The sequence below is a fragment of the Mandrillus leucophaeus genome, unplaced genomic scaffold, assembly GCF_000951045.1.
Source record: "Mandrillus leucophaeus isolate KB7577 unplaced genomic scaffold, Mleu.le_1.0 Scaffold1226, whole genome shotgun sequence".
NCBI classification, from domain to species: Eukaryota; Metazoa; Chordata; class Mammalia; order Primates; family Cercopithecidae; genus Mandrillus; species Mandrillus leucophaeus.
Genome location: NW_012100610.1, coordinates 75,912 through 88,336, shown reverse-complemented (window position 1 = coordinate 88,336; position 12,425 = coordinate 75,912). Strand labels below are relative to the sequence as shown.

Here is a 12,425-nt window from a genome sequence, read left to right as displayed (position 1 = left end):
TTAATATCATTTTCATTAGTAAGAAATAAAAAACAAGATCAATTAAGTAAGCATGAAATTCAAGTAATTAGAAGAAAAAATAAATCTAAGGAAATCATGAAAATGGTATAGATAAATGTATAAGCATAATTAAATGATGAGAAAAAAGTAGAATTGGATAATTTTTAAAAAATTGAATCATGAGAAAATTAGATTAACTCTTCTTTTATTGAAGTAATCATTCAAAAAAGAGAGGACCTATGTAATAGGTATTATACAGGTGTATAGACTCATTTATATTTACATTATACAGTTTTCTATCATTTTGTCATCTTAATTTATGTTTTAGTTCTCTGTGTGTTTCTCCTTCCTTCACCTCTTTTCAAGCAGGTGGTGTCTCTGTGCTTCAACATGTAAGCGATGGTGCCTGGGAAGACAGAAAGCTGTGTTTGCCTATAGAGTCTTCCGGCTTGCTTTGAAAAGTCTAATTTCATTCAGGAATAGTAGGGTTTATGGAAGTGGAAGAGGTGGAAGGAGGTTTTTGGCGATAAATAAAAGAGAGAATGGCTTTTCCAGAAGAGAAGAAAGGGGTCTGTGGGTCCTGGGCAGCAGGGAACAGGTCGTTGTTTCTTGACAACTCTCTGAGAATTAATAAGACCCAAGAGTGGGATGGCTGTTTGGTAATGAGAAAGAGTTCTCAGGCTTGCAAAAGATTTTGGGGACTCCATAAGCCTGAAAAACAGAAACCTTTCACTTGGAATACACACTAACATGAATAGTTTATAACACATTGGATAAGAAGACTGTGTTTGTGATTCCACTCACAGACCGTAGTGACACCATTTATAGTAAAATTGGCTTGTGAGAATCATTACTGGGCAAAGAACAGAACTTGTCTTGGTTGTCTTTATTCACACACACACAGGTCTCATTAGATCTTTGAAGCATTAGATCTCAACCATTCTTCACTTTGGATATTGGACCAGGACAGATGAAGAAGACCTGGGAATCCCTCAACTCAGCTCTTGTGGCTTCACATTGGAAGTGAGCACAGAGGAAAAGGCTAAGGGATAGTGCAAACAGTCATGCTCATTGTGGATTACTCAGAGTTCCCTGTGAGAAAGGCATAAAAAGGATGTAAATTCTGTAGTAATCCTGAACTCACAATCGTATGCAGTTCTGCTCATCAATAGGGAGCAGAGTTCTTGATCTCTGCATGCCAAAGGGGGAAGGAAGATCAAAGCTTATTTTCATGCTTTAACAGGTACAAGCAAAATTCTGAGAAGGACTGCCAATATCCTATTCATAATGAATCTAAATTGGAGTGAAAAGGAAGAAGTAAGAGCTCTCCTTACTAATAAGGAGGCAGAACTTCCTCCACCTTTCAGTCTCCCAGCCTGAGGCTCAACCACCTACGTCTGTGTGCTATGTTCTTTTGGCACCTGCAGCCTGTCCCCCGTGGTGCTGCTGGGCTTATGGCTCCCGGTGTCAAGGCAGCGAACTTATTCTCAACAGGTGTATAGGGAAGGGCAAACTCAGTGAATCAAATATTTTTAATATTCTGAAAAAATGATCTGGAAATACAAACATGTAACATTTAATAAATGTTATTTATAAATTATATGAACCATTATCAACTTCTCTTCCTCTGCCTTAGCCATGTCAGTAACTCAGTTATTCTCTCTCATTTATTGGCATTATATGATACTCAATATTATTCAAGTATATGCATTGGCCTATAATAGTTGCTTTTCTGTTTCTATCCCCTAAATGTTGGTTATAGTATCTTATAATGGGACCTACAATATAAGCACTCCCCACTTACACACCCGCTTGTGCTTAAATCTCAATAATCGCCTACTAGTGAATGCAGTGCTGATCTCTTTAATTTATGGTTACTTTTTTTCCAGTTTCTTCCATTTCAACAATGTGCACATTTTGTTCTTTGTGCCACCTCACAATTTTTCTTTGCTGACTCTTTGTTTCCTTGAGAGGATCAGGCAAGAGGAAACTGACTTCTCTTATCTATCCATACCTACTCTGTGATCTTAGATAGGCTTCCTCCTCTATCATATGAAGACAATTTTACCTGCTCTACCTCTTAACAGGATTATTCTGAATTATCTTCCAAAATGAAGATTTCTTTGCATCAAATAATATAGAACTAGGAAAGAATTATATATATGATGAGATGAGCCTCATTGTATGGGTAAAGTAAAATGTAGACTATTTCTGAAATGGATTGTATATTAAATTGCAATCTGGTTAGAGGTTTAAGTCACTAAAGAGGTAGTTATTCATATAAAACTAACTTACAGTTGCTTTGATAAATTAATCAGGAATGCAGATCAGTTAATTAATTTATAGCACTTGTTAACATCCAAAGGAATTAAACCTTTCACCTCAGAATTAAGCTCTAACCATTTACACTATAGTCATTTTAAGAATTTTAGGATTATGGGCCGGGCGCGGTGGCTCATGCCTGTAATCCCAGCACTTTGGGAGGCGGAGGCAGTGGATCACCTGAGGTCAGGAGTTCAAGACTAGCCTGGCCAACATGGAGAAACCCTGTCTCTACTAAAAAATACAAAAAAATTAGCGGGGTGTGGCAGCGGGCACCTGTAATCCCAGCTACTCGGGAGACTGAGGCAGGAGAATCACTTGAACCTGGGAGGCGGAGGTTGTAGTGAGCCGAGATCGTGTCACTGCACTACACTCCAGCCTGGGTGACAGAGCAAAAAAAAAAAAAAAAAAAAAAAGAATTTTAGGATTATTATTTAGTCAATTAGTAAAGCTACTAATTGACTAAAATAAGAAGTCTTTTCCTTGGAAGAAAAGATATAACAATCTCAGCTTTGGATAAAATTGGGTAGAACAGATTTCCCTACAACGGTTAAAGGGATAAAAACACAAGATATCCCCAGCATCTACATTAAAGACTTAAATTAAGGAAGTAAAAATATCTCAGTAGTTGAGTTGAGGAAGTGGGTCAAGGATATGAATATCCACAGCTGCTGACAAGGGAAATATATGTTAAAACATTCATAAAATTCGAAGTAATTAAAATGGGTAAGTATACATGCCCACTTAGATTAGATGTTAATTCTTAATAATTAACATAATGATCTATGGTTGTTTGTGTGTCACTTCTACATCTCAAACTTTGATGTGGATCACCTGGGGATCTTGTTAAAGTACAGATTATGATTCAGTAGGGCCTGAAATTCTGCATTTCTAACAAGCTCCAAGGTCCTATTGAAGCTGCTATTCTGCTGAGCAAGGTTTACACTACCTGAGAGGCAGTATTCTACAGGAGCCAAGTGGTCCACTCTTTAGTCACACTACCTAGATTAGAAGCCTGTCTCTGGACTGGGCACGGTGGCTCATGCCTGTAATCCCAGCACTTTGGGAGGCCAAGGCGGGCGGATCACGAGATCAGGAGATTGAGATCATCCTGGCTAAAACGGTGAAACCCCGTCTCTACTAAAAATACAAAAACTTAGCCGGGCATGGTGGCGGGCGCCTGTAGTCCCAGCTGCTCGTGAGGCTGAGGCAGGAGAATGGCGTGAATCCGGGAGGTGGAGCTTGCAGTGAGCAGAGATCACGCCACTGCACTCCAGCCAGGACAACAAAGTGAGATGCCGTCTCAAAACAACAACAACAACAACAACAACAACAACAACAACAAAGCCTGGCTCTGCCCGCTTACTAGTTGTATGATTATTGGAAGATTAATGAACTTCTCTGTGTCTCAGTTTCTTCATCTCAAAAATGGGAATAATGTTAACTTCCTCCTAGTGTTGTGAAGAATAAATGTGTTGATTTATATGAAATGTTCAGAAAAGTCAATGGCATTGTTAATTGTATATATTGTTTGACAAGCTTGTCATATAAAAAATCCATGTGTTTTTGACTGTCTACTAAATACCTATGTGTTTTTGATTGGTATCTAATTGGCTACTTGTGTATTAGTTGGTTAAAAAGGGACAAGGTGACTAATCATTGAGTTTTACATAGTTGTTACACTTCTTCACATAACCCTTGTCACAGAACAATATAGTCATATATTCTGGGCACTTTTCACTTAGGATGAGTGTGGCTGATGAGGCTGATATATTCTTGGATTTTTCTAGATGATGATTCATCTAGGCTGGGCCTTTCATTAGGGCCTGTTGAGAAAGAATTGTAGTAGTAAAGTTGAGCTTCAGGGAATCATCTAAATAGATTGGTTGAAACACAGTCTGATTTATATACATAATCTCCATACAGCCTCAAGACATCCTTATGGCATAAGCAATATAAGCTTCATTCAATTCATTAGAAAACTGTTACAGGAGTGGGTTAAGTAAATTGTTTGATGTGACCTAGCCAGTAAATGGCAATGATGGAGTGTTAATGTAAGTATGTCTGAATTCGGTATCAACTCATTTAGGCAGAATTCATCACTCCTCTACCAAAAGTGTTAAGTGTTAAAATATTTCTGAAAGTTTTCTCTTGTATCCAAAATTTTTTATATTCATTATTCTATTTGTTCTGGTGATCCTGAGCTCCCTTGAGGACATTGGTGGCACTAAGGAGAGGCTTACACAGAACTAGTGCCTTGAACTCAGTTTCTCCTCACCACCCCTATCACACTGGAGGCTACCCAGGGTGGACTCAGAGTGAAAGGAGAATTGTCCATGTGGACCACAGGCTGTTACCATGGAATGATTCTGGAGGACTTGATAGTGTGGCTAGAAGTTCTATTTTAAGCTCTGAGAAATGTGGAAAATCCAGGAAGGTCAACAGTTGACCCTGGCCCTTTCCTCTCTGGTGCAACCTCCAAAGGACTATTCTATTTCTCTCGTTTGTTATTGAGCTCTACTTTATGTGTAAAGGCAGGTTGGATAGTTTCCAAATCTTTGTTGGGTTGCCCCTCTAAACCTTGGATGAAGTCTTTCTCTGTGGCCCCATTGTTAGCAGTTATTACATGTCCAATGTTTGCCTGTAATGCTGCTACAGGTCTTTTTTGACACATTAGTTCTGAAAATTTTTTTGACAGCAGCTCTTTTGGACAGTAAGGACCTGGAAGGCAGAGATCATATCTTGTCACATTTATATCCCCCAAATCTAGTACACGGCCTGAAACTGTGTTTATTAAATGAAGAATGAGTTGGAAAATTAGATTCTGGAGAAATGGCTTGCTTAGAATATTTTAGTCAGGAATGAACTTCGTACTTTTTTGCCTATACTCCTACGGAACCACATTTTTTCTAATTATATACCAAGAGGGATAGTTGTACAGTTTGAGCGGGAGTGTTTTTATTTTCCTTGTAATATACTGACAAAAAACTTTTTTAAATAATGGGCACATTTGAGATAGAATATTTTCTTTTTAATATATTGATAAACATTCTTTTAGAAATATATTCTATCCCAAATATACTCATGAAACAAGCAAACATTTCTTCTGCTTGTTTACTTGCAAGCAAACGAGCAAATCATTTCTTCAGTAACTGACCAAAGATGATAGTGATTCCATTTCAACTTAGAATATGAAGAGCTAAATAGCGTGACTTAATTTTGTCATATATTATGAATAATAGAGCTCATGAGAAAATAAGCTATATTTTCATGTATTTGATGGAGCAGAATATGGCAGAGAAAGAGCAAAATCTCTTTCATCTGGATATTCATCACCTCAGACCAAATCTTCATTAAACTTGGATGCAAGAGCTATTAGGAAAGCACTTGGGAGTTTTCTTTGAGACTTTGTGGTGTGGCCTCTGATGAACTATTAATTCAGAGACTTCCATAAATGTAAATAAACTGGCCATAGGACAGTCCTCAAATCCAAAAGATGAAAGAGTGCAACCAAACCTGGCTCATTTGCAATTGCAGTGATGCCTTGTGGAAATAAAATTAATATCTGGAGTACAATGACTTTAAAACAAGATCTTAGATCACTGTAAATAGCTGTTAATCAGAAAAAAAAAAAAAAAGTTTCCAGTTGCTGGTATTTTAGATCTTCACTTCTGGGTTCCAATTATTTAAGAGACCACAGAGCCTTTATCACCAGGGCGGAGCCATTTGCTCTGATAAAGGGGAACAAGATCTTTTTTTTTTTTCAGTCTTTCATATGATTTTATTTTCCTCCTTCAACCATATTAATATGATATCCAAATTTTGTCTTAACCGGTGGGTCTGTAAATACAGGCTTATCCATCCCACTTACAGGCAAGGCAAATGCTATTTCTTGAAATGATCCTACCATGGACCCTCTGGTCATCCAACCCAAGTTGCCCCCTTGCCTGGCTTTATCTTCACTATACTGTGAGGCCACTTCATTGACTCTCATCCCAGACTTTAACTTTACCCTGGCTTCCATGGTTTTGCCATGTTTTTCACATAGAATGTGTCTGACCTTTACTTCATTGCCACCACCTTTGGGATTTTGAGCCTTCTTGTCAGCACTGTCACTCCCAGCGACTGCTCCCCCTTTCCCTGCTTTTCCAGAACCACTTTTTCCTTTGGGCGGCATCTTGGAAGTTTGTTGTTGAACTCTGAACTGGGGAACAAGATCTTATAAAGAACATTGTTGATGTGAACAACTAGTTTACTGAAGTCATGTCCTTCAACACAAAAAGAAAGAAGAAAAAGAGAGATGGGACAAGCAAGTTGTTATCATCTTCGATTTCTCCTACGTCTTCACTAAATCTTTTTATAAACATTTTAGAGTGGTCAGGCATGGTGGCTCACGCCTGTAATCCCAGCATTTTGGGAGGCTGAGGAGGGAGAATTTCTTGAGCCCGTGAGTTCAAGACCAACCTGGGCAAGACAGTAAGACCCCATCTCTATGGAAAAAAAAATGACAAATTTTTAAAGAGGTTTTAGAATCACGTTAATATACTTTCTTTCCCACAAATCGGTTAATCTCACAGTTCTCCTTAAGCTCACTCTCACATACTGTATTTCCAAGAGTACTGTAGTAGATTATAATATTATTTGATGACAACTATTTATCTCCCACCTTTGCCATGATTTAGTCAGGATATACTTCCCCCCACATTGTTGACTTTGGACTTGGCCATATGACTAGCTTTGACCAATGAAATGTGAGTGAATAGGAAGTATGCCACATCAAAGAAGAAACGAAATATATTCATGTATTTTGGCTCCTTCTATTTCTGCTCTGCATGTATCATATAATAGTCATTCTTTCAGCTTCTAACTCCTAATGTCAAGCAGACTCAGTTCTGCATAGTTTAGAATGAAAAGATAAGTCATAGAACAGACCTGCTGTCTACTTGCAACAGGAAGCACAGCCTCAGAGCCTCGGAAATGCAACTGACACGCAATTAATATACCATAGACAACAAATTTGTTGTTGTGAGGACTGACATTTTGAGAGTTTCCACTGAGCCTTATCAGTCAGAATTGACGGATATATAAGTCATATCGATTCTATCTTTTAAAGATTTCTCATATTCAGTCACTCCTTTTCAATCTCCTTGTTACTATCCTGATCCAGGTTCTCATTATTTCTCACCTGGCTAATTGGAATAACTTTTTAGTATATCCTCTACCACTTAGTTCATGCCTCTCCAATCTATTACCACCTCTGGACTTGTCCTGCTAAAACACAAGTGTGATTAGATCACTAAGCTATTTCAGGACCTTCCACAGCTCTTCATTACCCAAAAATAAAACTGTAGGTTTATTTGGCCATCTAAACCACTACTCCCAGTAACTTTTTATCCTCATTCCTATCATTACCTCCATGATCTCTGAACTTCAGCCCATCAGATGACCTCACTCTAACACCTCCTTCCTTTATATGTTATTTCTTTGTAAACTTGGCAAAATTCTACGCAATCATGAAGGCCCAGTAAACATGATATCTTAAAAAAGAGATTTTTCCAAGTTATCTGTTAATAAATTACAACTATTCCCGCCCTGTCTTTTAGCATTTTATAGTTTTGCAATAGCACAAACCCACCATGTTATGAATATTTTTTGGTTCTTATTTCCTCTCTAGCTCAGGTTCCTCAAGGATAGAAACTTTTTCCTGTTCATCTCTTCAATCTGAGCTGTTATTAACAATCCATGCCATGGAAGAAGCACTCAGAAAACTGGCCTACAGCTTGGCCCCAGTGCACTTTGACAAGGGCTCTTATTAAATGAGAGCTGGTTTATGCTTAGGTGTGCTGGAAACATTTTACTGTAGGGACGCTTGAGGTGTCTCTAGCTCATTATATCTTTTAGGCCAATTCATGACTATATTTCCTTTTCTTATACCTGGCAGTTCTTACTTAGGATAGAACCCCAGGAGGAAGATATGACTCCAGCCACGCTGTTCTGGATTCTATCCTTTTTGTAAACTGTGGCAGAATTTTTCTTCTGACTGAAAGTGTAAGGAGATTCAAGCACTAAAAAAGATCATTCCATATTCCCAATCAGTATAATGACAATGATAGTTAATCCCAGTGTCAAGGAAATTTTCTTCTCGTTCCCATCTTGAAGCTAAATTGTTATTCTGCTTTTCAGAGAAATGCATATTATATCTAAAGGGCTTGGGTTATGGGATTCCTCAAAGAAGCAGTCAATAGCTCGTTATCCTGGAGCAACTCATTTCTTGTTCCCGTGAGCCCCACAGGCTGACCCCCTCTATTTTAAGCCCCTCGAGGAATCTGGATTCCCACATACCCACTTAAAGGTAAAATTTTTAAAAAGAAAATGCATGTGCATTGTATTTTCCTATTCAAGATATTAACAAATAGTCATATGGCCAATCTGACTATCTTTACTAATGACTCTATGCAGTGGCTGAAGCAATCCTCTCGGTACACAAGATTTTGTGATATTTGAATACATACTACACCCACACCACAACATCTATATCCTTAAATCACTATACCAATGCACAAACACTTTACATATTAATTCATGATTGTGTGTTCACATCTTTCTGTCTAGTAACTGCTGGGGTTACAAGAGTGAAAAAAGAAGCACAACCTTTTCCACAAGGAACTTGTAGATGAGCCCAACAGGTGCAATTACTGGATAGTGTGATGAGGGCTTTGATAGGCATGAACTAGGGATCTAATAACAGAGTAATGCAGTAGAATATCAAAAATGTATTCTAAATTAAATAATCTACAACAGAATTGTTCATTTTTAATTTAGTAAAAATAGGTTTATGATACTGTACTTTCTCATGCTGTATGGCCCTGTAAATGTAGTATCATTTCACACCACATATGTGCCCTACTACAGTTATAGTTACTCAGACACTACATGGTTCAACATGCTTGTTGAGGATATCAGAAATGATAAGATGATACTTTCATTATCTTCTATTATTCTTTTATTCTGGCTTTTAAATGATCAATGCTTAAAAGGATGCATTTTCCATTTTTTTAATAAGGTCACAATACTCTTTGTGTAACTGGACCCAGGTCCAGCTGCTTGCCACTTGAAAGCCAAACACGAGAGGCGAGGGTAGATGGGAAAAGCAGGTTTAATATGAGAGCCAGCAAACTGAGAAGACGGCAAACTAGCATTCTAAAGTACCATTTTACATTTTTAAATTCACCATGAGGTTTTAAAAATGAAACGCAGGATGGGAGACATGCAGGAATGGTGCAGGGTGCAGGGTTTGTGTGTCTGGTTCTAAAGGCTATCTTGGGTAATTGCCCCTCTAGGGGTCTGGTTGGTGTTATCTTGACTTTGGCCTGGTGGTGGACAAATTGTTCACAAGTCCCCCTAAGCTTGATGATGTCTCAATGGGGACTGTGCCTGGTTTGTTTCAAGGTTCGCCTCTGGGATTTCTTAAGCAAGAGAATAATCAGACAAGCATGCATTGCTGGCAAGGAGTGTCCAGAGGGGAAGAAATGAAGGGATGAGAGGGGAGGGAAGGGAAGGAAGAAAAAGAAAGTGGGTGAGGTCTCCTGTTACATTTCTACTTTAATCTTGATATTTATGCATACCAAATGCTATTGGGAGAAACAGAGCATTATTGGAAATAAATCACTTTTCTATCTCTCCACAGGAGGGTAGTATTTCAAAAGGCAACATACACTTTGAGTTGGAGGAAGGGGTGGGTGGACAGTGAATTATTCCATTGGCTGCCACACTGAGGCTCCTGCCTTTCTACAGAACTCAAAGTGGGTGGCAACAAGCACTCTTCTAGCCCAGAGAAGCCTGTTCCAGGACGGGCTCTTTCAGGAGCAGCTAAAGTCAGGGGCCATGTCCACCATGTGATAGAAAGACAAGATGGTCCTGAAATTCTCCGTGTCCATTCTTTGGATTCAGTTGGCATGTGAGTTGAAAAGGTTCCCAATTAAATTAACAGAACATCCTAAGAAGATGGAAAATCCCTGATGGCAAGTTGCTTTATGGCAAAGCATGAAAGGAGGAATTATAAAAGAAGGAAGAAAGGGGGAGAGTAAGGGAGGGAGGAGAAAGGACTAAGGAGGGAGGAAAAATTATTTCAGATTGGGGAACAATCCCTAATTCCCTTTCCTGGTTGCTTCTGCTCTGTTTCTAAACAGGGGTGAGCACCCAGCAGCTGGAGCAGAGTCCTCGGTTTCGAAGCATCCAAGAGGGAGAAAATTTCACTGCGTACTGCAACTCCTCAAGTGTTTTTACCAGCTTACAATGGTACAGACAGGACCCTGGGGAAGGTCCTGTCCTCTTGGTGACACTAGTTACGCGTGGAGAAATGAAGAAGCAGAGGAGACTAACCTTTCAGTTTGGTGATGCAAGAAAGGACAGCTCCCTCCACATCACTGCGACCCAGCCTGGTGATACAGGCCTCTACCTCTGTGCAGGAGCACAGTGCTCTTGAGGCACCTGCTACCTGCACCCAAACCCTGCTGCCAGTCCCAGTCACATGGCTGCCACATGCCTCCAGCTCCCCCTCACACAGCTTATGGCGTGAATAGAGAGAACAACCTCAGCCCCTCAAGGAACTATTTCTACTGCCTTTCCAGAAAACATTTTCCACACACACTGAAGGACAAGACCCCTCTGCTATAACACAAATATCTAGAAATGCAGCCTGCTATTAGGATCATTAACGATATGGGCCTGCAACTCTCCAAGGTGGACAGTAGCAAAGAGAGTCGATATGGAGGGACAAACGGAAGCTATCGGGCAGACTGTTTCTGAGTGTTCCACCCCTGTGTAGAAACAAAGCAGAAGGCACCAGGGAAGGAAGCTAGGGATTCTTTCCTAACCTGAAATGACTTTTTCTCTCTCCTTCCACCTTTCTCACCCCCTCATTCTCTCTTTCTTCCTTCTTTCATTAATTCTTCCTTTCATAGTTGGCATCAGGGATTTTCCATCTCTTTAGGAATTTCTGTTAATTTAAATGGGAACACCTTCCGCTCTCATGCTAATTGAATCCAAAGGATCAACATGGAGAATTTCAGAATACATCATGGTTCAGATTGGTCATTCCGTTTTCCTGAAGACCACAGCCAGGAATGCTTAGTACAATGGGGCAGAAATGGATGGTTTCACAGCTTTCTTTTAGTACTCCGGAGATGATAAAGCTACTCTTTCCAGACTCTTACACTGCAGTAAAAAGCATAAATATTTTAAAAATTAGAAGAAAGTTGCCACTTTTTTGGAAGAAAGATACTGATAGTACACCTCAGTAGCATTCAACTGTGATTTCAAAGCAATATCCTAGTTGGTGGTTCTGAACATGCCCAGACATTAACTACAATGGCCTATATGTGCACACGACTGGCTTGGGGATGAGTCTTTGAATGGCAAATATCAGTAACTTCAAGTTTTCAGGGTTGAAGAAGAAAGAAGTTGGCAGTTTCCTCCACATAGCAAGCCCTCCACTGGCCCATTTTCATACTTGAAGAATTTGTATTTGTTCTGTGAGGCAAGATGATATAGCACAATGCACATGAGTTTTTGAGTTTTGAAATCAGAATAACTTAAATTAAAATCTCATTTTCACAATTTTCTAGCTCTGTGTCCGTGGGCAATTATTTATCCTCACCTACATTTCCTTATAAATTAATGTTGGTAAGACCACCTATCTTGCTGAGTTGCTATGAATTAAACGAGATAAAATACACAAAATTGTCTCAAGTTCCAGGCATAACATGCATACTCAATAAATGTCTCTAAAATAATGTTGTTATTGATGCCCCTATGTAAGTGTCACTGCTACTGTGGAATTTTCACCGACTACTTAAGGGGGAATGAGTTATTCTCTGCCTAATACTCTCAGTCTTCACCAGAGGAGTCAGAAAGGCAGGCACTGCAAGCTGCCAACCTAATCACAATTCTCTTCTGCCTCCTTATTAACAAAACCCTCAATTTTGATTTGGACAACAGTATGTCCAGCTTTAAAAAAACACTCAACATTACATTTTACCCTCTCTTGCAGCAAGGGATTGCCATATACATATAGAGCAGTTCTGACCAGTGAGATAGGACCA

The 12,425-nt window shown here is 39.2% G+C and overlaps 1 pseudogene and 1 gene segment (V, D, J or C); one reads left to right on the top strand and one right to left on the bottom strand.

Annotated features, from left to right (window-relative positions):
• Nucleotides 1-6,087: 6,087 nt before the first annotated feature.
• LOC105533117 lies at nucleotides 6,088-6,523 on the bottom strand (annotated as a pseudogene).
• Nucleotides 6,524-10,124: 3,601 nt separating this feature from the next.
• LOC105533116 lies at nucleotides 10,125-10,821 on the top strand. The segment is given in 2 exon segments: nucleotides 10,125-10,279; nucleotides 10,512-10,821. Coding segments are annotated over 2 exon segments (342 nt in total).
• Nucleotides 10,822-12,425: the final 1,604 nt, after the last annotated feature.